The 24,812-nt window shown below is 44.3% G+C and overlaps 1 protein-coding gene across 1 annotated transcript in view; it reads left to right on the top strand.

Annotated features, from left to right (window-relative positions):
- The window catches only part of nek7 (NIMA-related kinase 7), a 43,598-nt gene extending 22,811 nt beyond the window's left edge, over positions 1-20,787 (top strand). Inside the window, exons 5-10 of the mRNA XM_068743159.1 lie at positions 1,282-1,392; positions 4,228-4,336; positions 5,183-5,290; positions 9,917-10,011; positions 15,540-15,653; positions 17,953-20,787. Of these exons, the coding sequence (XP_068599260.1) occupies positions 1,282-1,392; positions 4,228-4,336; positions 5,183-5,290; positions 9,917-10,011; positions 15,540-15,653; positions 17,953-18,063 (648 nt within the window). The 3' untranslated portion in view covers positions 18,064-20,787. The remainder of the gene's footprint in view (positions 1-1,281; positions 1,393-4,227; positions 4,337-5,182; positions 5,291-9,916; positions 10,012-15,539; positions 15,654-17,952) is intronic.
- The last annotated feature ends 4,025 nt before the right edge of the window (positions 20,788-24,812 follow it).

Here is a 24,812-nt window from a genome sequence, read left to right as displayed (position 1 = left end):
ACATAATCATGCCAGACTCTTTTTGATATTTCTCAATGCGGTATTGCAGCTCGCTCCCATCCATCATTTATACAAGCGTCTGCAAGTGAACATATCTCTTTATTTCTCGGTATCCTCCGCCTGAGGTTCAATTTGTGGAAGAAGAGTGGGTTGGGGGCGGGCGTGGGGGGGGGGACTTGTCATCACTTCCTGGTTGTGCTACAGTGTGGAGCCGAGCCGAACCGCCACTCCGAGCCAAAAATACATCTGGCACGAGAGGACGACCGATAGAGAAAGAAAGATGGAGACACGAGGAGGAGAAAGAGAAACTGAATTAGAATGGGGATTGCTGAGGGATGCAGAGGAGTGGAGAGTGGAGTGTTTGCGGAGTCGACTGTACTGTGCTCTCCTTGCCCCTTTTCTCGGCATCATCCGGAGCATGAACATTTCTTTAATCACAGCAGAGAAAGCAGAGCGGAGCCAAGTGGAGGACGCATGTCACACCGTTCCGTCTGCTCGCATCATGCCCCCCCCCCCCCCCCACACCACTGCTCCACGTCTCTCTACCACATATCACTGTCTCTCTCTTCCTCCCATACTGCTCACCTTTTCCTTCTCCTGCTTTTTCTCTTCCTCACCTTTGTTCTCTTTCCCCATCTCTTCACCCTGTCCTGTCTCCATCATTCTTTTTCCTTGTCTGTGTCACTATGTCATTTGTTTCTTTCCCTTCGTTGCACCTCCCACTCCCGCCCCCCTTTTTCCATCTTTCTCTGGATGGATAGAGACTCTCTGTTTACTACGGGGAACGCTGATCCTACCTTATTGACCAACCAACGGGAAGGAATCTCAGCCAGAGATGAGCCCGGGATGCTTGTTTTTCTGACTATCAGCCTGTCAGGCCTGTGTGTGTGTGTGTGTGTGCGTGTGTGTGCGTGCGTGTCTGTCTCACACATGGATTGTTGTCATCACAGACAGTGGAGTTGTTATGACATGTCACCCAGCTTTGTCACACTGGCGAACAAAACCATCTCATTAGGTCCATGCTTATCCCAATATGATTCCAAATATGGATTCGGCTATTTTGTTTTAATTGTTTCCGAAAGTACAATGGATTGCAGGGCTCCTGACACAACGCTGTGCTGTTTATCTGCTGACGTTTTGGATAAATGTAGACGTCTGGTCCTGTAGTTTCGTTCGATTCTTCAAGGGCTGATTTTCACTCTTGGATTCAGGAATGTGTCGATTGAAGCTTTTAATGTGACACGTTTTCTGTTTTTCTGACTTCTTTCCCCCCCCCAACAGCAACTGAACCACCCCAATGTGATAAAATACCACGCGTCTTTCATTGAGGACAACGAGCTGAACATAGTCCTGGAGCTAGCGGATGCAGGCGACCTCTCACGTATGATCAAGGTGAGGAAGTCACAACACAAACTGTGATCACTCAGAGAGTACCCAGACTGCTCCCTGTGCGGCGGATTTGTCTTGAAATACTCTGAAGACTCGAGACTAGAATATCCTTGTTTATCGGACAAATGGAAATTCTGCCGTGTCTAAAAGCTGGAGGGGAAAAAAAAAAAAAGCCAGTCCAACACAGAATCTCACATTTGGTGCCAAAATGATTGGCTAACAGGAAGCGACTAACTGCTGACGTGGCTCTTTACGATCGGAGGAGCGGTGGCAGGAGGTCTGTGGTTTGTTGTCGTGCCAAGGTTTTTAACGCTGCGCGGACGTTGACTCAATCTGAATCATACGGTCTGACAGAGGGACACCTAAAACCAGCTAATGCAACACCTCCCGCAACGATCTCGGTGATGTGTGTCGACGTTTACACCGACTGTGAAAAGGACACTGTTAAAAATTACACATTCATTAATGTTCCAGCATGTTAGGGGTATTTGAAAAAAAATATTTTATCTTCTTACATATATTTCTAATACTACATGTTAAAGTAATGAACCAACACCAAACGTAGTAAAACCTTGATGAGGAATGTTTGATTGCTAGAAGCTTTATTTTTTTTCCCCTCATGCCTCATTACTGCCCATAAATCATTAAAAAGTCTGCTCTCTGTTAGATTTCTGCTAAATATCCCTCAGATGTAATCATTTGAGTGATTTATTTTATTTTATTTGTAAAATTCAAATTTCTGTTTGAATCAAGGTGTGTGACTAAGAGCGCATAGATGTGTCAGGTTGGCCATGTTTTTAACCTGGATCAGCTAGGTTTTCTGCAGGGGGGTGTTGTTCTAATTGAAGCAGAAGAAACACATTTTTATTGGTCTTTGAGCCAGATCAAACCCCTGGTTATCATAAATACCTGCCAGTGTAGCAAATGAGAGGTGTGCATGTATAAAGTCTACCCCGCCATGCATAAATGATGCAGCGTTGTATCAGCACAGCTCGACAAGCTGTTTGCAGTCATAGTCAGCGGCTCCACATCCGTGCAATTCAACACAGCAAATTAGGAGAGGCGAGGATTAGTGGTACAAGAGAGTGAACATGGCAGGCCAGGCTCAACGCGCACGCACGCACACATACACACTCACAGGCACGCACGCTGAACGCATCCATGTGGGATACTGTGTAAGCAAAGAATGTGTAGACGCCACCCTGGAAGCAGCGATGGACTTAAAAAGACACATCATCATGGCAGCATGGGGAGGTATCGTAGCAAAACGCTGAGTGTCGCTACCTTAACTAAGCTGCTGGAGATGTTGGAATAATTCCAAATGTGTCATCTCCATGTGACTGCCGATAACATGCAGGCCTACATGTGACTACTCTCTCCTGCACCGATCTCATTGGTTGGAGTCTGAATGTAACTGTGGTGGTCCAGAGGTGCGTGCCATAGATTACCCCTCCGGTGTGTAATGGGAATTAGACACATTTGCACAGTCTTCCATATGTAAAGCAGAACCCTCTCCTCACGCATGGATTTCACGTTTTTCATTCTTTTTGATTTCTTATCCTTCATGCTTGCTCTCTCTCTCTCTCTCTTTCTCTCTCTCTCTCTCTCTCTCTCTGACCATCTCAGCATTCAAATGAAATCAAATGGTCTTTGATTTGCATTCACTTATGTGTGGTGTTTGCCATTAGCAGGGTGGTGGTGCCGGTGGGCGTCTTTGTGCTCCTCCATTGACATCAAACAGTCCTCTGATATGGAAATTGGGGGCAAGGGAACAATTGAATCTCACTCAGGCTGTGTTTGGATGTAGACCAGGGTCTATCCATCCATTTCTTCATCTTTTTCTTCATCCTGTTCTTTCTCTATGTATTTTTGCAACACCTGCAACCTTACCTTCATTTTCATCAATTGTTCCACTATTTGCATTCTCCATATCCATCTTCTCCTTTTCTTCCATCTATCATTGTTTAGTAGGTCCATGGACCAATTTGAACAATCACATGTTTTCTACTCTTTGAACTTTGACCTCAGCAGATAGTCATACTCCAACTGAAAACTGTTAACGTCAACGTCATGCATTTAATTTGCAGAATTGTTATGACTTGAGGACAAAGACAAGACTAAGTGCAGCAAAGCACTTTCACGCTTTTATCTTCTCTTCTTTCTTACATGAAGGCAGAAATAATAAAAAATAGTCGTAGACAGTGGCTCATAAAGTTTTTGAAGTTTCTCCCCGTTCAACAACTTTAAAAAATTGTCATTTTCTGTAAGGGAGTCTGGGGACATTCCCCACAGGCAATAAAGAAGCATCCTACAGTCATTCCTGTTTATTGCATTTATTAAATGTATGACTATCTTTCACTTTCATAAATTCAGTCTATGCAGTGGGATAAATTGAAGTGGTGTCTTCAAGCAGTTGTTAGATGTGGCGGGTAAAGGCATTAATTGAGTGGCAGAGAGGCTGATACATGAATTTACTGATAACCTGACAATTAAATGTAGAATTTACAAGAAGGTATGGATAATTTAGAATTTATTTTCGCTGTTTCACAAAGTTTAAACTTTACTTGACTCCTCGACTCAGAGTTGAAATGAGGGCAAATAGTTGCAGCTCTCCTCACAATCACAGTCACTGTCAAAGTTCCAGCTGTGTCTGAAAAACCACTCTGGATCATCACAAGGCAAACTGGAACCACTGAAAGCTGGACGCTACCTGTGCATATATCATATGATTGTTTTTCATTTGATATGTTGTGTGTGTGTGTGTGTGTGTGTGTGCGTGTGTGTGTGTGCGTGTGTGTGTGTGCGTGTGCGCGCTTGTTTTGGTGTTTAACTATGCAGCACTTTAAGAAGCAGAGGAGACTTATCCCAGAGAGAACAGTGTGGAAGTACTTTGTCCAGCTCTGCAGTGCACTTGAACACATGCACTCCCGGAGAGTCATGCACAGAGGTAGCACTGAAGCACACACACACACACACACAAATACTAATATACATATTGAGCCACCATGAATGTTTTGGCAAATAAAGCTACACACCAGTTGCACACAAATGTGGCATCTCCTAGCATATCAAGACGATTATTAGCATTAAGACATTGACAAGTCTTCAGGTTGCGAGGCTCAAGCAAACAGGAGAAGCAGGAGAGCTACCTGGATGCTGGTTTGCATTAGCGTTACCTCCAAACTGCAGCAAACAAGACTCCGACTTGGGTTTTAATAGCTTACTAAATAGAATTGTTACCAGTAAATGTCTGGAAGGTAGGAAAATAGTGTTAAGAAATTGCCGCTTGTTCCTGCTTTCTTGACTTCTATTTACTTGTAAACAGAATAAATCTGGTATTTAAGTGAAAATAGATGAAAACCTTGAATGATCTTGTTGCTTAAGATCGAGGCTTAAATGTAGCTGTTAAACCGCACAGAGACCAGAGAACACGGTGTTTATGGACACATGTTCTTTTAGCAGGGCCAGTCAAATCCATTCCACACACACACACACATACATAAACACGGAGGCACGAACACACAGCTACAGGTGGTGTACTTCCGCTGGACTCTGATTAGGGCACAGGGACACTAATGAATCCTGAGCTCTTGGCTTTAATGGCCGCTGAGCAGAGACTATTAAAAAGCCACTCACAATTTACACCACAACAGTAAAATCAAAGGCTGATCTGTCACATTAGCATTTATTCAGAAAACGCACACATTGGAAGAAATTCACATTTGCAGTTTTACACTATGTGCAGTGACCTTCCAAAATGAATCATCCTCTCCTCTCCTCTTCTCCTTTCCAGATATCAAGCCAGCCAATGTTTTTATCACAGCTACAGGAGTAGTGAAACTAGGAGACTTGGGACTAGGACGATTCTTCAGCTCCAAAACAACTGCTGCTCACTCACTAGGTAATTTACAACAGTATATGTCGATATACACAGTTAATCACACAATTTCATGTATGAACACACACACACACACACACACATACTTTGACTCGGCCCCCAGTCCTCACCCAGAGTTGGATGTGTTTCATTAGGCACGGTGAGCCCAGAGCCATGTGTCACAGTCCAGCTCCTTCTTTGGCCACTTAGCCATTTCCTGTTGCCTTGACCTTTGAACTTAACGCAGATTAAGACTGGGCCTTTGACACACAGATCTTATTGTGAATGTTTAACATACAGCAATCCAACAGATTTTACAATCCCTATGATCATTTTAGGTATTTGTTGTTGTATTTATCGCCTGCAAGGACTAAAATTATATCACATCTATTTGTATGGAAAAAAGAAGTGAGAATTGCATCCCAGTTCCGTCGTGTCAATGTGGCTTATTTTAAGATTCAATCAGTGCACTAAACCTCAGCTGTGCAATCTGACGAACAGAATGGTGCCATATGTTTCCGTGCATTCTTTAACACATGAGGTGTTCATGGACTATGGGCCTTGTACTGTAAAGCTTTTGGAGTCAAGCCAATGACAAGAAATTAAAATGTGATTTAACGAATTACAGCTTTCCAAAGGACTTGACTTAAAGATTCTATTATTTTACATTTACAGCTTTGTCCTGCCAGTAAAGTAGCTTCTTAAATGTAAAAATAATTTCATGTTCAGTCATCGCGCGTTCATGTAAATTACAAACCAAAAAAATTGTTTGATATTTTCTCCTAGTCATGTTCAATTTCATTTCTTGGTGCCATGTTTTACCAAATGAATGTCCTGTATTGCACAGCAAAATGTGGAACATTATTTTAATCCCTTCAGATGTTTTGGCAGCTTCAGGATGGAAAATTTAGAAAATGAAATTCCAAAGACAAATATAAATGTTGTCATTCACAACGTCTCGCTTCCTTATGTCGAACTGTTATTACCACAAACGGCGTGCTATTCTCATCCCCGGTGAGGCTGCAGCAGCCCATCCTTTCACAAAGTGTTAACCACATGATCAACTCAACAGAAACCCAAGCAACTAAGCAGCCTGCAGTGCCAGCAGAGGTGCATGATGGAGTCTGTGATTACTCATTAAATGTTGAGTCCACAGCACCCTCTTTAGGCAGAGAGAGAAAATGCAGCCCCGAAATACAGAAAGGTCAACTGGAATGCCGTCATCCGTTATCCCAGCCAATCCATGCTGCTTCATTCATCTCCAGAAAACCAGCCAAATCAAAGAGTATATTTTGCAATTGGGCCAGAGTTTATACTTCACCATAAATTACCATGTGATGTGTGCTGTGGAGACTTGTGTGACATATTCTTTTGTCATATTTTAATCATTAGTGCGGCAAAAACACTGCTTTGTACCTTGCCAAGAATATTTTATGTATATGTATATGTGGATGCTGGTGGAATCCACACAGTGGATGATCTAGAAGCAGATGATATCTCTCAGGTGGCATGGCCTGTTGATGGAAGGGACTCAGACCGCATCCTCCCTCCGCCTCGGTGCTCACCTTGACATTCCTGTTTGTTTCAATTTGTTTAAATTCTCCTGCTGCTGTTTTCTATCTTAAGTTGTTTTCAGTCTTACTTTCCACTCTGCCCTTTCTGGCACCTTGGCTTTCAGCTACACATAGAGAGCGAGCGAGAGAATGGAAGCAAGGCAGGGCAAGATAGAAGGGAGAATGAGAAAGAGAAGAAACAAAAAAAGGTAGAGTGTATCAGGTATGAAAGAGAATGTGACAGTGACACAGAAAAGAGAAAGGAGAGAGAAATGAAAAAGTGAGACAGAACAGGAGGTTATGACAGTGACAGAGAAAAGTTAAAGGAAAAAGAAAGCCGAAGTGAGAGAGATGGATAGAAGGAATATGACAATGGATGTGTGTGAGCATGTGCGTGCATGTGTGCGTGCACGTGCACACAATTGTGTGCCAGCGTGGGTCTGTAATGAGCTCAGCCACCAAGCTGAATAGTTGAACAGGGTGGTGGAGATGAGATGGAGGTCCAGGCACACAGCCTGTCAGCATCCAGGCTTTCAATTCACTCAGTCACCCACACACACACACACACACACACACACACACACGGAGACACAGGATTTTGTGAGAGAATATTGAACACTTTTAGCGATATACACTCATTTCAAACTAATCCCACTGACAGAATGAGCCTAAATTCAACCCGTAACCATGGAAATAAAGAAAAACAGGTAAACAATAAATGTTCCTAAGTAGCAACATTTTACCACCACTTCAGTGTTTTGTTGTCGTGTGTAAACACGTAACAATTTCAAGTTATGCTTGAAGCATAAGAGTTGGAACCCATTCCCGTTGGAACCAACCATAAATCCGCATTTAAAAAAATAATAATTTGAGGTTCAGGTTAAACAAACAATTTTTAGCAGGTATATGTGCTCAAAACAATAAATGTATTTGAAGAAAGAGTCAGAACTCTGGGCTTCTTCACACTGTATAATATTTCACCTCTTATCCTCGTACAGCTACAATTACCCGGCTTTGCAGAGCGTGCAGTTTTTTCACGTCCTTTCACAATAATGGAAATCAATCCCAACATTATGTTCACTTTAGTTGCATGAATGAATACTGTAACCTAAATTTAGCATGTTGAAGGCCCTTCAGCCCCACGCTGCTGCCTGTTTTTTCAGTTATTAGCATAAGAGAGGCAGTCTTTTTAATCAACTAATAGGGCGCTTGTTCAGCCTGCACCATGAGTCACACACGCAGAAACCACAATAACAACCTGATGACCAATTAAAGTGGAAATCCCAATTCTCCGGTTCATTCATCCACTACCAATCTCTTGCTTGTGCTTCGCTGATTGTTTTTGGAATGACAGGTAACCCTTCGTTATTCAAAACAGCACACTTAAAATTATGTGTATTTTTCTTGTGCTGCCCTTCAATTCATTTTTTAAATGCTGTAGTCCCCTCCATTAATAATGAATAGAAGTGATCTTCTATTAATTATTAATGCACTAGTTTCCTCTGACCTGTTATGTGGGCTAACATTATGGTGGCAGTGCAGCAACTGCACTGTAGTTTGTAACTAAAATGCATCTGGCAAAATGAGGTTTTTTCCTATTGCGGGGGGGGGCATGTGTGTCCTTGGATGCACATTTTCCAGTTCTGCAGGTGAACTCATTACATATGCACCCTCAGCCCTGATCTTCCCTCACAGCCTGTGCCGTCAAATACTGTTAAAGATTCAAATCGACCAACGCAGAGGAAAGAGGTCAAATGATTTGCTGTCTTGACTGATTAGACAGTGGGTACGTTGCATTTTAAACTAGAGCACAGGCCTCCGCCGAGCAGCTCATTGGATTTACATCGTCCACATGGTGATCTGGATCATCACCAAAAGGCTCTAAATTGTTCTTGGTATATTTATATACACCAACCATGAAAAGTCCCAGTGAATCGAAGTTGCTTTGTATTTGTAGCAGATTTTTTGAATGTTAAATGTTAAAATTAAATATTTTTTACTGACGCCATTCTGTATCCGATCCGGAGAAAATTCGGTGGTGAGATAGAGGCCCCCACCCTGCATGACTGCGTCAAACCCCATAAACATCTGTCAATAATCAACCGAGATATTGAGGAACAACTATTGAAGCTCCATTGACTGCAATGTTAACGGAAATATCAAAGAGATAACAAACGCCCCGGCGGACGTAACAAGTAGGAAAAACAGCTGCAAAGAGCGGGACATAAATAAAACAATGCAGTGTCAGGCCATCTGTTTCATGGATGATGCACACCAATGTGTGTAACTGTCATCGGAATATTAGCAAGCCCAAGTAAGCCTCTTTTCACATATTTGTTTTAGCGATTTAAGAAGTCTGAGCGCTGCTCACTGCTGGTTAGAAGGCTGTTAAAATTTCCATCCTTTAACCATGTGTGATTCCTATAAAACCTCTGCTGGATGTGCTTGATAGACTTTTACATGGGAAATCATAGCAAACAGAAAGCAAATGAAAAGCGCGGCCGGTTATATTCGGCTAAAGACGCAGCAGATTTCCCCTGCAGTATGTTATGGATGAGATGTTGAGCTGCGGCTGCTTTTCGTGTCCACTTGGGCGAGAGTCTGATTTTCTGGAACTCCGCCAGTCGCAATGGCAGTTTGGGATCCTCGAGTTTCCAAACCAGAACCAGAAATGGGCCAACGTTTGAGGCTCCACCGCCGCTGCCTGGGCGTATTCTCTGACTACTGTTTCAGATCATTACCGAGTCCCAGTAATCAGAACGGAGTCCTGCCTATTTTGTGCATGTACGTCTGCTGTAAGTGAAGCTTCGTGGCACTTAGATTGCGTGGATGTGCGTGATGACAACAAACCGTTTTTAACTCGCGCTTACAAAGTCAATGTCCTTCAAAGTCTCCCTTTACTCTCTTAACTCCTGTGGGAGGATGGTGAGTATCCCGACCCTGAAACACGACACATCTTTGACCTGCGCCGCGGCCATGTTAAAGCTCACTCTCTTTGTCCCGTTCTCCTTCCCTAACTCTGTTTATCTCATTCTGTCCTCCCTCCCTTTCCTCTGTCTCCCCCCCCCCCCCCTGCTTTCCTCCCCCTGTGTTCCAGTGGGTACTCCTTACTACATGTCACCAGAGAGAATACATGAAAACGGATACAACTTCAAATCTGACATCTGGTCGCTAGGATGCCTGCTGTACGAGGTAAACTATGGGAATATGTGCACACACTTGTCACCTCGCATTCAACTGGAGGAGTGACATGAGAACACATCGCCTCAGACGCTCACATTAACAAGCTAACGGCCTCAAATCCACGCGTATAATCACAGCCTGGTGGTGCGATAAAATACATTCAAATATAAATGACACCTCCGCTCTGATACACGGTTATGCTGGAATTACATCCAACTTCGCTCCAAAGTATCTTGTGCAAATTATAGAACACGCCCACATTTATAGCATAAATGCCGATGTGTTGCGTGGCTTCACTTCCTGTTGCTTCCTTCTTGAGCTTTCGCCCGGCTGAGCTGAGACCTGCAGACTGTTTTAGTCTGAGAACCGAACATTGAGAAGCCGGGTGGCGACGGGATCTGACATGGCCGTGTGTTTGAGATCGGGCCTCCTCGTGACGCTGACTAGTTTGATTAGTCAGGATCAACACACCGCAGGGCTCTTCTGTGGACCACACTGAGTGGAAACAAGCCTGAGAGGAGGGAACAAAGAGGGAGGAGCACAGCAATGATGGACATGGATGATAGCAGTCAATCTGACGTTTCATCTTGCCGACCCCTACATTCACACGCACATACCGGTACACGTTTTGAAAGACACACTGTCGGCCAAGAAAACACCCACATGCCCCCTCCTCTCGTTCTCTTAACTCCCCCGAGTTGCTGATCACTTGGGCAGCATTTCAACGCACCAGTGACTGCACCTTCTCTGCAGCGCCTCGGGCATCGAGGTGGAAGTTTTAGCTCAGCTTGCAGGTCATGGTTGCTCAGAGACCACAGTCCTTCATGCTAATTAGATCCCCACAATGCAGTGCGGTGGTGCTCAGCTGTGGTTGGCTAAAAGCAGTGGATGCTGTAGGTCACATTCTGTTTTTGTATTTTTATACGTGGTATTTTTGTTTGTACACGAAGGATGATTCTTTCGCTGTTAATAAAAACCAGATTGCTCTGTTTGCAGTACTCCCATAGCATAGTATTTCTGCAGGTATCATTATTGTGTTGTCCTCCCAACATCGCAAATTTAATTAAGCTTATTTTTGTCATGGTTCATTTTGTCAGGTTGAATTTGTCTTGTCGATTTCTTTACATTTAGGTTTACTTAAACATATTTTTGAACCTTTATGCATACATTTGAACACTATTTCAGAGAATTTTGAAGAGGAATTTGGAGTTCCAAACAGGAGACACCAGAAAAGAGGAATGACAGTAAACATATCCCAAAGACACCCTTAATACCCCCCCCCCCCCCCAAAAAAAACTGTTTTGATTTAGTTTATTTGTGTGTGAAGATTCTATCTTTGGAATAACTTCAGCATTTCCCCCAGATTTTTTTGTCAAAGAAGCAATTCATGTTGAAATTGTCATAGTGGTGCATGAGCAGCCGGAGCATTGATCGTTTCAGATGGAGCACAGTCCATTGATCTTTTATGACTTCTACCCTTAGGCCAGCTGCCAGGGGTTGGAGCCTGAACTAAATGCTGAGAAAGCAAGATGAGGCCAGAGATGAGGAGAGGAAAGGGCGAGAGCCAGAGAGAGTGAGACTTGTTGCTCCCTTGGGAGGTTCGGAGGTGAGAAATAAAGTTGTAGGGTGAAATCATCTAGTCTAGTAGTCTATATAGGAACAATATAGGAATCTAGAAAAGGCAGTAGAGCTCTTCAGAGAGAATAAAGGGAAAGAGGAGACAGAAGGTTAGACAGAGCAAAAGAACAGTGGGAAGAAGTTAAGGTGAGCCATGCAAGGATCCGGTGGAGATAAAGACTTTACTGCCTTGTGGTTACCGGAGCGGTTCTCGCCAGGCCATGCATATTCTCTTCACAGACCAGACCCTGGCTTTCCACTCTCTACCGTCTACGTGTACCGTCCTCCGTTCTTCTCCGCTTTATTCTCCTCTCCTCCGCATGCTTCCCTCCTTTCCTCACTTAACCTTCAGGCAAAAGGAATTCGCATACAAATCCATCCTGATCCTCCTGGTTCTCATTGATTGTGTTGTGAACATACAGTGGGATGGTGCTGGTATATGCGTGTGTGTGTGTGTGTGCGTGTGCATGTGTCCCAGGGATTTTGGCGCTTTATGTGTGAAACAACTCCACATTTTGCTATGCCTGGGGGTTGAGTTGGGGTCCGAAGGGTCCACCCGTCAATACCTGGTCATTGTGTCTGCGTCTATCTTTATCTCTCATTCTCTTTGATCCCTCTCTCCATGTGTCCAACCTCATTACATCAGCTGGCCCTGCCCTGTGCCCCCCTCACCCACACCTCCTATGCCACAGTGCTGTTGTTTGCTGAGGTTGGGGGGGGGGGGGGTCCCTTCACAAGCCAGTCAATGAAACGCTGCTCTCCAGACCGCCTCATATTTGGCATCAGAAGCCCTCTCCCTCTCGCCCTGTTCGTCCTTCGTTAAAGATATGCATTTATCACTCTGTGGGTCTCCAGCCTGCGCGGATGTTTTGCGGTTGCTATGTTTTGTAGAAGGTTTAGCAGAGGGGGGGGGGGGGATCTTGAAAAGGTTTACTGGAATGCGTCTCCTTCCTGTAGGAGCTCAGCCGCCCATACCTCTGACTGTGCCTGTGTCTCATGCCTCCTGCTTTATACCGCTCCCTCCCCTCTTGTTTTGCTGTTGGTTTTATGAGGCCCAAAATGCTGGGTTCTCAGCAGCTGGTGTTTGCATGTGATGATTTGGCCCTGTGGCTAACGCTGTATACTTTTTTTTTTTTTTTGCAGCCAGAGCTTACTAACAGTGGAAAGCCTTGGTAACCCTATTTCATACAGTTTGTATAGTTTTTGATGCACTAACATTCACCTTTATTCACATTTTCAGTCTTCCTCAAATCACTTTTCTAATGTTTAACCTGTGTTTGCCTTTCCTGCACAAACTTGGTCTTCAGCTTAAACCATTCTAACCTTCGGAAGCAGAACCTGTAATTAGTTGAAGTACACGACCATGTTCTCAAACCCTTAAGCAGTAGATTGACATTTTGGGAAACGCACGTTCTTGTTTTCTCGTGCAGAACAGAGAGACACCAGTCTGATGGTAAAGCCTCTATGCTTACTGGTGGTTTATTTAAAAGGCCACAATAGAAAAACTAAAACTTTGTCAAGCTGCGTCGAGATGTGGACTTAAGGACACTTCCTTTATCAGCTTCCTTCAAAAGATCAACTCATCAGAAAAGTCTGGCACTTCTAACTCATCTGTCCATCCGCCTGCGTCTCATCTTTCTTCTTTTCCTCTTTTTTTAAAATGTAGAAGAGATGAATCCGCTGAGTGTGGGTTTATTTTTAATGATTGTCCCTGCACTGTGTCTTATTACCTTGATTAATATATAATCATAAAACTGCATGAAAGGACCATTGACGACATGAAAAAGTCATGCTTTCCTCACTTGTAGTGTGTGTCTCAGTCAGATTGATATGCGTGTGGAATATGTGTTAACTTTTAGGTATTTGTTTTGATGAATTATTAGCCTGTAAATTGTAAATGTGTTTATAAATGAGTAAGTGAGAACCTGCGAGAGCCGTTCAGTCCCAAGCTGTAAGGGCTCCAGGGATAAAGGGGTGGGGGGGTGAAGGGAGAAGACGGGAGCCTCTCGCAGCTCCTTTTAATTGGCGTACAGGGAGGAGAAGCTGGAGAGAGAGAGAGAGAGAGAGAGAGAGCTCAGGATCAGTGTTAATTAAGCTGAAGGTCCCATCCAGACCTTTTACACAGACAGGGAAGCTGGCTTTACATGCCTGGGCTGGGGAGAGCACAGCCTGGCCAGCTGAGGAAGAGCGATGAACAAAGGAGGGTGTGTGTGTGTGCGTGCGTGCGTGTGTGTGTGTGTGTGTGTGTGTGTGCGTGTGTGCGTGTGCGTGTGCGTGTGTGTGTTCTGTCACAGGCAGCTCATACCCCCTTAGACAGACAGCAGGCATGCGTGTGCATTGTATGTCTCTCGAATATCAATGAACCATACAGATACACACGTGCACACGTGCACATGCACATACACACCAAGGCCTGAGAGGTCAGAGAGTGAGTCAATCATCTAAGCCAACGCGACGACACAGTCTGAAAAAAGACGTGTGTGTGTGTGTGTGTGTGTGTGTGTGTGTGTGTGTGTGTGCGCGCTGAGAGCAGGGGGCCGGCAGCTGTCAGGGGCGAGGAGCACCAGGCACTAATGAAGCAGATGAATAGTGCAAAAACTCCCAAATACAAACAGGACAGTTGACATTTTTCATCTGTCAGAAGCAGAAGATGCATGAAAATACGACGGCGTCTTGTTTAACCCTTTGCCTTCTGGCGTCTGTATAGCCGGAAGATTTGCTTTTTTTTTTCCCTTTGCAGGTTTTTGTCTCGGTCTCTTTTTCCTCTCGCTGTCTGAGAAGTTAATATTTTCAGGCAGCGCACACACATCCACACACACACACACACACACCAATTCTGTGCAGGCCCAACACGAGCCTGGAGTAGCGTTGGTTCTGAAAGCACTGAATCATAGAACGTGTAGCCTAGCATTTATTCTATTCTTCAGAAGGCCCGTTTCCCCTCCACATATACGTTTTCCATTCCTCCCATCTTGCTTCCGCTCTGCTTGCTTGCATTTCATTCCCACTGGATGCCGTTTTCTTGCTGCTGTAACAAACTGAGACATTTTCTCGTCCAGCATCCCAACACTCCTCTCCTCACTTTCTGTCATTCTTTTCTCAGCTCTATATTTCCTCTCATTCGAATCACTAAGTTTCCAAAACCGTGCCGCAGAACGCAAACTAGAGGAAACCACATGAGAGAGTCCTTCGTCCTAATTTTTGTTTTCATTCTTTGATTTTTGGACCATACATACATCACAAATACGTTCCTGCATTTGATACGCAGAACTTCAGAATGATCAAATTGTCTGTATTTATTTATTCTCACTGCCAAGCGCTCCTTCCTTTAATCAATAAATCGTAGGCCCGATCAACCGCAGCATTAAAACCACCTGCCTCGGGTTGTGTAGGACTCCGTTGCGTTTCTAAAACACATCAAGTGTGTCCTGCGGTGTCTGGCACCAGGATGACAATCAGAGGATCCTTCGGGTCCTGTGGGTTGTGGGATGGGATCACCGTCTCCGTCTGATCCGGCCCGTTCTGCAGATTCTTGCTCAGATTGGGATGTTTTTTAGATCTGCAGCGATTTGAACCCTTTGTCACGGTCCTCAGACCCATTCCTGAATGTTTTCCGTGGTGCAGCAGACTGCGTTTGTACTGTTGCTATAAGATGGGGGTTCTGGTCTGCCAGGAATACCGGCGTTCCCTAGCAGAGCATTGCATTGTTACAAGATCACCTCAACTGCCGGTGGTTTTAATTTTGCGGTGGATCATTTTACCCTGACAGCGGTTAACCGTGAAGGGTCTATTTTTACCACGCGGCAGCATCTGTTGAAGTCGTGTTTCAAGGTATTTCTTTGCCCTCTCGCATCCTTTTCTCATCTTTTACCTCTTCCTCTCTAAATGTATTCTCTTGTTTCCTCGTGTCTGTATTTCAGATGGCAGCCCTTCAGAGTCCATTCTATGGGGATAAGATGAACCTTTACTCCCTTTGTAAGAAGATCGAACAGTGTGACTACCCCCCTCTTCCCTCAGATCACTACTCAGAGGAGGTGAGTCCTGTGCCAGTAACGTTTTACTGCTCTGCTAAGCTGCTATGGACCGACTCGCTGTTTTAAAGGACTCCTGATAGTCTTGGCTCATGGAAAAACACCCTGAGACTTAAAAGGAAATTCTTCTGGTCTTTTAAGGGAACTATTGTTTTGAGCAGCCATGACCAGTTTCTCATTCTCTGTGCCAGTTTGCTGATTTTGACTTGTGTTTTTTTATATACATGTAAGTGAAATCCACCCAACTGTCTGAGCTAATGTACAGTATGATTTTGCTCTGTGATCAAAAGACCAGCTATGATTTTTTTTAGCCATTTGAAAATTAAATGCACATATCAAAAGCATCTGGCCCTGCTGCAAAGTGAGGGGGGGGGGACTAAATGGGCTGGAGTGTCATGTTTCCTTAAAGAAATGCTAAGTCATGTGCTGTAATTCTGCAAAGACTTACCCGTGTTCAAAAATGTAATTTAGTCAGGCTGCGGTTAAAGATCGCCTCGTCGCTGATTGCCGCTGACGTGTGTATGAACGTCAATGGTTTTGTGTTTGCATGCCATCTTTTGTGGGTAATAAATATATTAAGTTAAATGCACACGCAAACTCTGATTTACACGCATGCACGCCCAATCAGATCCATCAAAATGACGCCGGACTTTGTCGGTATGTGCATTTCTTTGATAGCCGACAAAAAGTTTCCCTGCAGAGCAGAAAGTTTGACGTTTAAGAGATGGGGACGAGCGTTCCTATGTGATCCGCTTAAAGAAAAATTATAATTAATAGACCAATACTCGTTTGTTCAGTCTATGAAATGTCAAAAAAAACTCAAATGTTCATTTTCTAGCCTTCAAATATATATTTATTATCTTGTTAAAAGATATTCATTTTAGATTGATATAAATCTGAGATCAACTCCACTCGCATTTGAGAACCTGAAATATTAAATATTTTGCTTTCTTTTTGTCAACTAAGTAAATCATAGACAGAATCAACAAATCCATTAATGGACTTTGTTTTCCAGTTGATGTCTTTACATACTGTATTTCATTTTTTTTATTAAACGATTGTTCTATAAAAATACAAAGCCAACACATGATATAGATTATATTTGTATGAATATAAAGCCTGTAAACATACTGGTCAGCGTTGCCCATGATGTCCCCGGAGGCTGATTTTTGTCTTTTTTTCCATCTCTCTGCTCGGACAGAGAGAGAGCAGCTTCGTATTTTACTTCGTTAGGTGGATGAAGGCTAATTTGCGATGCGTCGTAAGATTCTGTAGCGCCTGCGTGCGAGTTTCATGAGCAGCAATCGTGCAAGTGTATATATTTTGTTACCAGAGCTCCCTCTCCACACACATAACCACGCTGAGCCGAGTCGCTCCACATGTCACCCGCATCCGGGAGAAAGGGAGACAAAGCGAGAGAGAGAGAGAGGGAGTGATAGAGCGAGAGACGGGGCGATGGAGAGATGGAGATGAGGGGGGTGCCTGCAGCGGCTGTCGGGATGTAAACAATGCTCCTGAAGGATCGGCAGCAAACTGTCAGCTGCTCATCTTTGTTGTGTCATTTAACCATCTCCGTCTATGCTTCTTCCCCATGCCTCCCTTCACTAACCCCCCCCCACCCTCCACCTGACACCCCCCCCACTCTCCCCCCCTACTCGCCATGCAAAGAAGCACATGAATATTTTACATATCTGCATCTCTTCTCTTTCTCTCTCCATCTCCATTCTGTGGGACTAATTCTCAGCCTGTCTGCATTTGCATCTTTCACACACACACAGCGGCTGACGAGAAGTCGTCCAAGCCGATGCCACACAACAGCGGCCAGGAAGTTAGCAGGCTGTTACCATAGCGACCTTGTGTAGATTTTTTTTTCTTGCCTCTTCGTCTTTTATTTTATTTTTTTAATGATGCCGTTGGCTGTCTGTGCGCCAATCAGCAGCTTGACTCGCCTTCACATGCGAGCGGCGTCTCCGGATGGCAAACGAGTAGCATTAGCGCGCGTGTGTGTGTGTTTGTGTGTGTGTGTGTGTGTATGTGTGTGGTTGTGTGTGGTGGTGGTTGTCGGGGGGGTAATAGCAGCAGGTCAATAAGCGATTAGTAAGCTAACCCAGCCTCGCGTCTTTGTCTCAACTCATTTAATTTACTATCGTTGTGTAAGGAGCTCATTAATGACGAGCAGCTCTGTCAGTAGGGGGGGGGGGGGGTGTTCCCTTCTGGAGCTGCTCTTTTGGAATCAATCCCGTATCAATGACTGTTATTTTTCTCTCTGCCTCTCAACCCCCCCCCCCGTCCTTCTCACCAGCTGAGGAACCTGGTAGACATGTGCATCAACCCTGACCCGGAGAAGAGGCCGGACATTACCTACGTGTACGACATTGCCAAACACATGCAGAGCATGACGCAGGGCAGCTAAGCCCAGAGCGACGCTCCACACCTTAGCTTGCAGAGCCCCCCCCACCCCTCCTTGCTCTTCATGCTAGACCCGTGCGCTTCTATCAGCTCTTATACAATACCCAACTCCAGAGTTTAGCTCCTTGTGATAGCTAGTTTATGTAACACATACAACATAAAGATAAGAGCGATTATACATTTTTTGAGATGGACCTCCCCCCATGCCTTAACTTCAGTCGTGCTACAGTGCTGAAAATCACTCGCTGTAACTCACCGATTGTATAACTTAAAATTCCTGTCCTCTGATTTTTCATCCTGTGACGTAAAGTGGCTTTTCTGCAGCAGATGCTGCAGATAAACTGGAAAACTGTTAAAACTTCTCCAAAGACAACATTAAACCTGCAGCGCTGTCCAAGACACGGAAACGGGGATCCATGCACTTCACTGAATTCTGATTAAGCTTTTTTATCGCCAGTTAAATATCTCTCATATCAAATTTTTCAATTGTGTTAACATTTGTGCACCAGCGTACGTAGCGACGTATTTTACATCCACAAGCAAAGATTGGTTCTCCAGATCAGATCTGAATGGGAGGAGCAACCATAATGATGAATTAGACTACAGCAAATAAAAACACTATTTTGTCATGCGATATAGTCGACCGTATTTGTTTAATTTCTAACGGAGGATTAAGCTTTGCTTTTGTCTAAGCTTCCAAAATAATTGAGACGTAGGCTTTTCTGGATTTCTTGAGGCCGTTTATCTGTAAATAAATACTACCATGAAAAGTTACAGTAGTACAATAAACAATATTAATACAGGAGCGAAGCTATTATCGCTCACTGGCACACAGCGCAACGTGTTGACGGTTGAAGCATCGTTGTGTTGCACTTTTTATCCTGGTACTGCAAGGCCGGCCGGGTGATCATGCAAAACGAATGTATTAGGAAAGAAAGGATCATTTAAACTAGACTAGAGACACGCTGGGGGGCAGAACATGGGCAGATGTCTCCACAACACTTTGAATGTAAGTCATTTTGACACCTATGGTATTGTCTTTGAAAACTTCAGAGCGTCTCTTTTTGACAGCCTAGAAGGCGTCGTGGAAGCTGAACCGAGGCGGTTTTATCTCTGTTGTTTACCTGACACCAAAAACATTTCCTACTTGACTCGACTTGGGCGCGCGCGCCAGAATGTTCGGGTTTGTAAAATCGCAATGAGGAAAAGGGAAGAATTGAAAACGCAAAGTTCTCATCGAGGTCAAGTGGGATGCCTTCATTTGTGTGGCGTTTTGTTAGTGTTGCTGTGTAAAGTTTGCCGTGTATTCTGGGTAGGTAACGAGAATGTTTAAAGACGTAGCCGATCCTTGCCCCCCCCCCCCCCGTGTGGCCGCCCACCTTAAGGTAAATCGCAAGGTAACCAAAGGGAAAAGTCACATACAGAAGTATATACATGTGTTATCTGTATATACATGTAGTATGTGCGTTACCATAAAGAGATGTTTAACAAAACAGTTGTACTGAAAATAGAAGAGGAGCACAGATGGGCGTCATTCTGGTTTACTGTAGTGAAGACGCCCCTGTACCTGCGTGGTGTACGGGGGGGTGTCAGTGACTATTCATTTGGAGGAACGAAGTGTTGGGGTGTACTTTCTTTTTCTTTCATGCAGTGAGTAGGTTTACCCCAGTGGGTCACAAACGACCAGCGCGTGATGATAACACATGATTGCTCTGCCTTTATTTCTTCATTTCATGATTTCTCTCACGAAAAATCCTTTAGCTATTCGTGCTAATTGTTTGACACTCTCCTTTTGCTCATGTTGTGTTTTTTTTCCCTTAAATAAACAATGATAAAGTGTCTTATATGACATCCAATCTTATAGGTTCAAGGAAATGTAAGTTATTTTGTTCTCAACAGAGTATTTTGATGCGTTGTTCGTACTTACCTGTCTAAGACTTGTAAATGCAGTATTTTCAGTTTCAGTTTACAATTCTACACATATTTTCTTTTCTGTTTTTTTTTTTTTGCTGTTCTATAACGTGACCTTCCTCTTCCACAGCAGAAAAAAACCTTTCCATTTTATCCAATCATGTTCACTTCTTTCAACGCTGTTCATCCAACGTCATCATCAAAATCTTTCATTTGCTTTAAACCTTTCAGTTATTTACACAAAACAGTTTAACGATTTCAAGAGAAATTAACATCCAAATTCTAAAAACGTGTTTTTTTAATATAGTCATTTTAGATGCATTTGCAGGAACGCCTTTTTAGAGCAGCGTAGATGGTCATGAGAGAAAAGACCAGGCTGTTCAACCGCCGCGCTATTTAATGTCTTGTCTTCCCTTAGAATGAAATGATGCTTGTTTTTTTTTTTGTCATCTTGTTAGTTGAGAACTTATAACAACCTGAGGCTGCTTTGCCTTAGAACATGTAGATGTTTCCATTGTTTTATCTGAGATCCAGGTTTTAGTTTTTTTGTTGTTGTTGTTGTTCTTCCACTAGGGGGTTGTTTATAAGTCACTTTCAGGATTTGGGCCATTTCTTGCTATGGGAGGAGCATTTCCTGTCTTTATATAACGCGACGGTGCTCTCCTGTGTCGAGGCGGCATCGAAGAGTTCGGGGGCTTATATAAATATTGGATTGCTATTTATTGTTTGGTTGTTTTATGAACATTTCATGTCAGATCAAATCCCAATTCCCAAAGGCCTTGTATGCTAACTAAATGCAATAAAGCTTTCAAATGTATCTTACATTGGTTTGAGTATTTGTAGCCTTTTAACAGATATGAAAGAGTTTCACATCTCATCTAATCTTTTTGGAACATGCGTTAGTTACATGGCTAAAGCATGTGGCTAATGCTAGCGGCTCAGACTGCAGCTCTTAATCTCCATCTATCTCAGTGCTTTATTAATATGCATGTTTATTCAATCGAAGTTATCAGGGGCTATGCTACAAAGCTAGCTGGTTAATGACAGGCAATCCTCAAACCTATGTCACTAATGAATTCAAGACTGTTTCCTTTCGTGCAGGAAGGCATGGCGGTTGTAATTTGGGTGCCGTTTTATGTGGAGCGCTTCTCAGTGGCATTGCTGCAGTACGTGTGTATAAACAAATCCCCTTGTGTGTCTTGAAATGTGCCATTTGGGGCCCAACTAAAAGCTGATACCAGATAAAATATCAAATCACCTGATAAAAGGCACCAGGATGCAGGAAATGACATCGACTCCGTTAAAGCTTTTCCCAGGCCCCTAACCTCCAGTTTCAGTGCTTCCCATGCCAGTAAAAGAATCTGTGGAAGAACAAAAACGGCACCTACATTATGCGGGATGAAGTAATGTCTACACCACATGCAGTTCAAAATACAGGAAAAGTCCTCTGTACGAAGCAAAACTGATGCTTCTGGTCAGGATAAAGACTAAAACACAGCTTCTCTAAGCCGCGTCAAAGAAAGCTTTGCTGTTGGGTTGAACTTTTGATTGGAATATATATCCTATACAGACTCCTTCCTGCATGGACCAATAACAGCCTGGCCGTGTACTGAGAAACACACAAAGAACTTTTCTTTTTTTGGCACAAATGCATCAGAAAGTTGCCTCCTCTTCCAGAAAGAAAACTTTCTGCCATTTGCTGCGGGAGTGAATGTCTTCATTTGCGGCGTTTCATGAATTGCTGCTGTTTGAGGTCGTTAGCTGAGTGTTTATGGGCTCTTTCCTCCTTGCTTCCCCTCCCGCCACATCCTCCCTCCATTCTGTAGGCTCGCTCCCCTCCACCCAACAAACGATCCCATCCCTCTGGGTCCTCCAAATCCCCCTTGGCCCGGGCAGCGGTGGGGGGGGGGGGGGGGCTGGATACGGCCCGTATAATGAACTCCACAGGGACTGCTGTTCAGTTTCATCACGGCAAAATTGCTCCCATGGAGCCCTGAACACAGTGAAAACAAACAAAAGTAAATATCTGGAATTAATACTTCGCTGTGGCCCCACCTTCTCGGCCTCCTCCACTTCAGAGTGAAACTGGGTCTACATTTTGGGTTTAATGATGAAAAATATTTTTTGAAAAAGCTTGGGATCACTCGGTCCCCCCCCCCCCCCCTCTATTTGCCATATACATCCAAATCCATGCATCCCTAAGTCCATCTTGTGGTGGAAAGTCTTCACTGCAAGTTTTGTGTTGCTCGTCAGACGCTTTGAAATAGCCTATATATGTAAACTATACACAAGAGCTTTTTTAAGTGTATTGTCAAATTATTGACCTGTATCTAAGCATGTCTAGAAAATATAAAATTGGGGGGGGGGTTAGATTGAATGCAAAAACCCCAAAGATAAAACATGCTGTAGAAAACGGTGCAGGGAAAGAGAAAGGCCTTGAAATAGGGTTTGAGTTGAAAGATGATTGTTAAATGTATTATTAAGGTTAAGGAACATTAGAATAATGTCTCAGCCCGTTGTCCTGGGTGATCTGTGAACGCTCTGAGGCAGAAACAGAAAAATAAAATGCGGCCATTCCAGTGGACGCTGGAATTGTTCATGTTTTAGTTTTGTTTTTAGAAGCCTGAAATATCCGGATTTATCTATTTATTTTCCTACATTTGATATCGCTTGGCAACGGCGGCACCCTGAGCTTCAAACACATTAGTTTACTGGGGAGAGAAGAATCCCGAACCACCAGGGACGGTCCCAGAACGGCTGCGGGAGGGGCTGTTCATCATTTGAAAGCCTCCCCTGTTTGAACTTGAGCAACTTTAAACGGGCTAAGCTCATATTCAGAATGAAGCGTTTGTCTTGCAGGCCCGTTTGGTTTTCAGGTTACAATATTTGTCAGCAGCTGCTCTCCAGGGAAAAATGTTCTCGCAGAGAGAAAGACGTTTCCTGCAGTCATTCATCAGCTGGAAGCTGCGCGCATGCAGGCCGCTGGCGCGCGGCAGGCGCGCGTCAAGGCGGCTCCTGACGCGCAAACGTGCGTGATGGCGTGCGCGCACATAAACACCGGGCATGTGCGTGCATGCGCATGTGACTGCTGCTGCTCGGCGCGTCATCAACGCGCAACCGCCGGGGACGCGGCGCAGAGGGGCCGCAGTAAAGTACAAGCAGCCTGCGGTGCGCCGAGCCAAGAGGCGCACGGAACCCGTCAGGGGGCGGGGAGGGGGGGGCGCTCCTAAAGGCACGCACTGCTGCTCTCCAGCAGCCCGACAGGAGGCTTCATAAAACACCAACCCGCGGAACTCAACGTGGACGCATCGGTCCAGCCTTCCGGAACCGGCGCGTTAACTGTGAACCGGTGGAGACAAATGCCGTCTTAAACGTGTTCAAAAGAAACCTGATCCTCAGAGACACTTTACAGGCGACGGGGGGGGGGTCAGACGTAGACGACCCGGCACACACACACACACACACTGTATCTCTTTACCAAACCACTACCTGTGAACACTGAAAGGTGTGTGTGTCAATCGAGTATTTGTACACACAAGGAGGAATATGGTGTGTACTCATTGATACACAAGTATGATAATGTAAACATCAATAACCACATAACGTTAATAAAAGTATGAATTCTGTAAATGATTTCATCAAATTAACGTTCAAGTGAGAATTAAATCCTTCGATCCAAGCTGACAATGTGCTGAATAAAAAAATAATAATAATTGAAATCGGGTTTTTATTTCTAACCAAACGGCATTTCAGTCAAACGTTATCATCAAAAGTTCTCTGGGTGATAAACGTTCGGGGGGGTTTTACGGCCTCTTAAGTCGCCTATATTTCAACCGTATGCCAGACTTCCGAAAGGATTTCCCTCACTGTCACGAGCACATGTGCTCGACTCTAGTAAAATAAGCACTCTGGCCATAAACTTGCCAATGAGCTGTCCCCAAATAACCACATCTGTCATCTCAACTTAAACAGGCCCTAAAGAGTCACGTTTAAAGATGAAGGGAGTCGCCGGCTGCACATGCACGCTGTTGGAGGAGCTATCGGTGCTGCCGAATGAAGCAAATACTGTGAAATAAGTCTGGGCTGCAGATTCCCCAAAATAAAAGATCAGATATTTAAAAAAAATAGTCCAGAAAAGCAAAGTTTGCTCCCTAAATCGATCAGTCATACTTAATACTGAGGTTAGATAACCTGCAGTTTCTGTCTAATTACCTCTGCATGACGAGTGACTTGGCTTTTATGGCCAGTCAAGTTAAATTTAAACCGTCGCACACTTTGCACACAACTTGAGCTCGCAGGCGGTTCTGGATCTCACCTCATAACAGTAAAACTCAGGACAATAAAGCGATCGCTGGCTTCAAATTTAGGCCGAGCGGATTGCATCTCCAGAATGATTTAAGCAGAGCTGCCGTGAGATGAGCTGAGACCCTTTACACGGGGGGATAAAAGCGTTGTGTAGGGTGTGTGTGCGTGTTGTGGAAGAAAAGGAGGGCGGTGTTTTTGTACCTGGCCGTGCTGTGTTTTCTCGTTCCCACGATCCTCTCTGTGTCGCAGCCAACCCCTCCACCTCCTGCATCCGACCCCCCCCCGAGTGCATTGACAGCACCTCCTCTGAAATTATAGAGGCAACATGTCCTCCTGTAGCCACTGCTTAAATGATGCAGAGGGGAGGGGCATGAGGGGACGGATGAAAGAGCACAGAGGGAGCCGGGGTGCCTGTCGGCGTATCCGAGATAACTTTTGGACGTCATCTTTAAAAAGAAGCTTTTAAAAAAAAAGGAGGCTAAAGATGAGACATCGTCTGGTAAAATAACGGCGCTAAGCGTATCGCTAGCTGCACCT

This window comes from Brachionichthys hirsutus, chromosome 9 (assembly GCF_040956055.1).
Source record: "Brachionichthys hirsutus isolate HB-005 chromosome 9, CSIRO-AGI_Bhir_v1, whole genome shotgun sequence".
NCBI lineage: Eukaryota > Metazoa > Chordata > Actinopteri > Lophiiformes > Brachionichthyidae > Brachionichthys > Brachionichthys hirsutus.
This window is presented reverse-complemented; position numbering and strand designations above follow the sequence as displayed.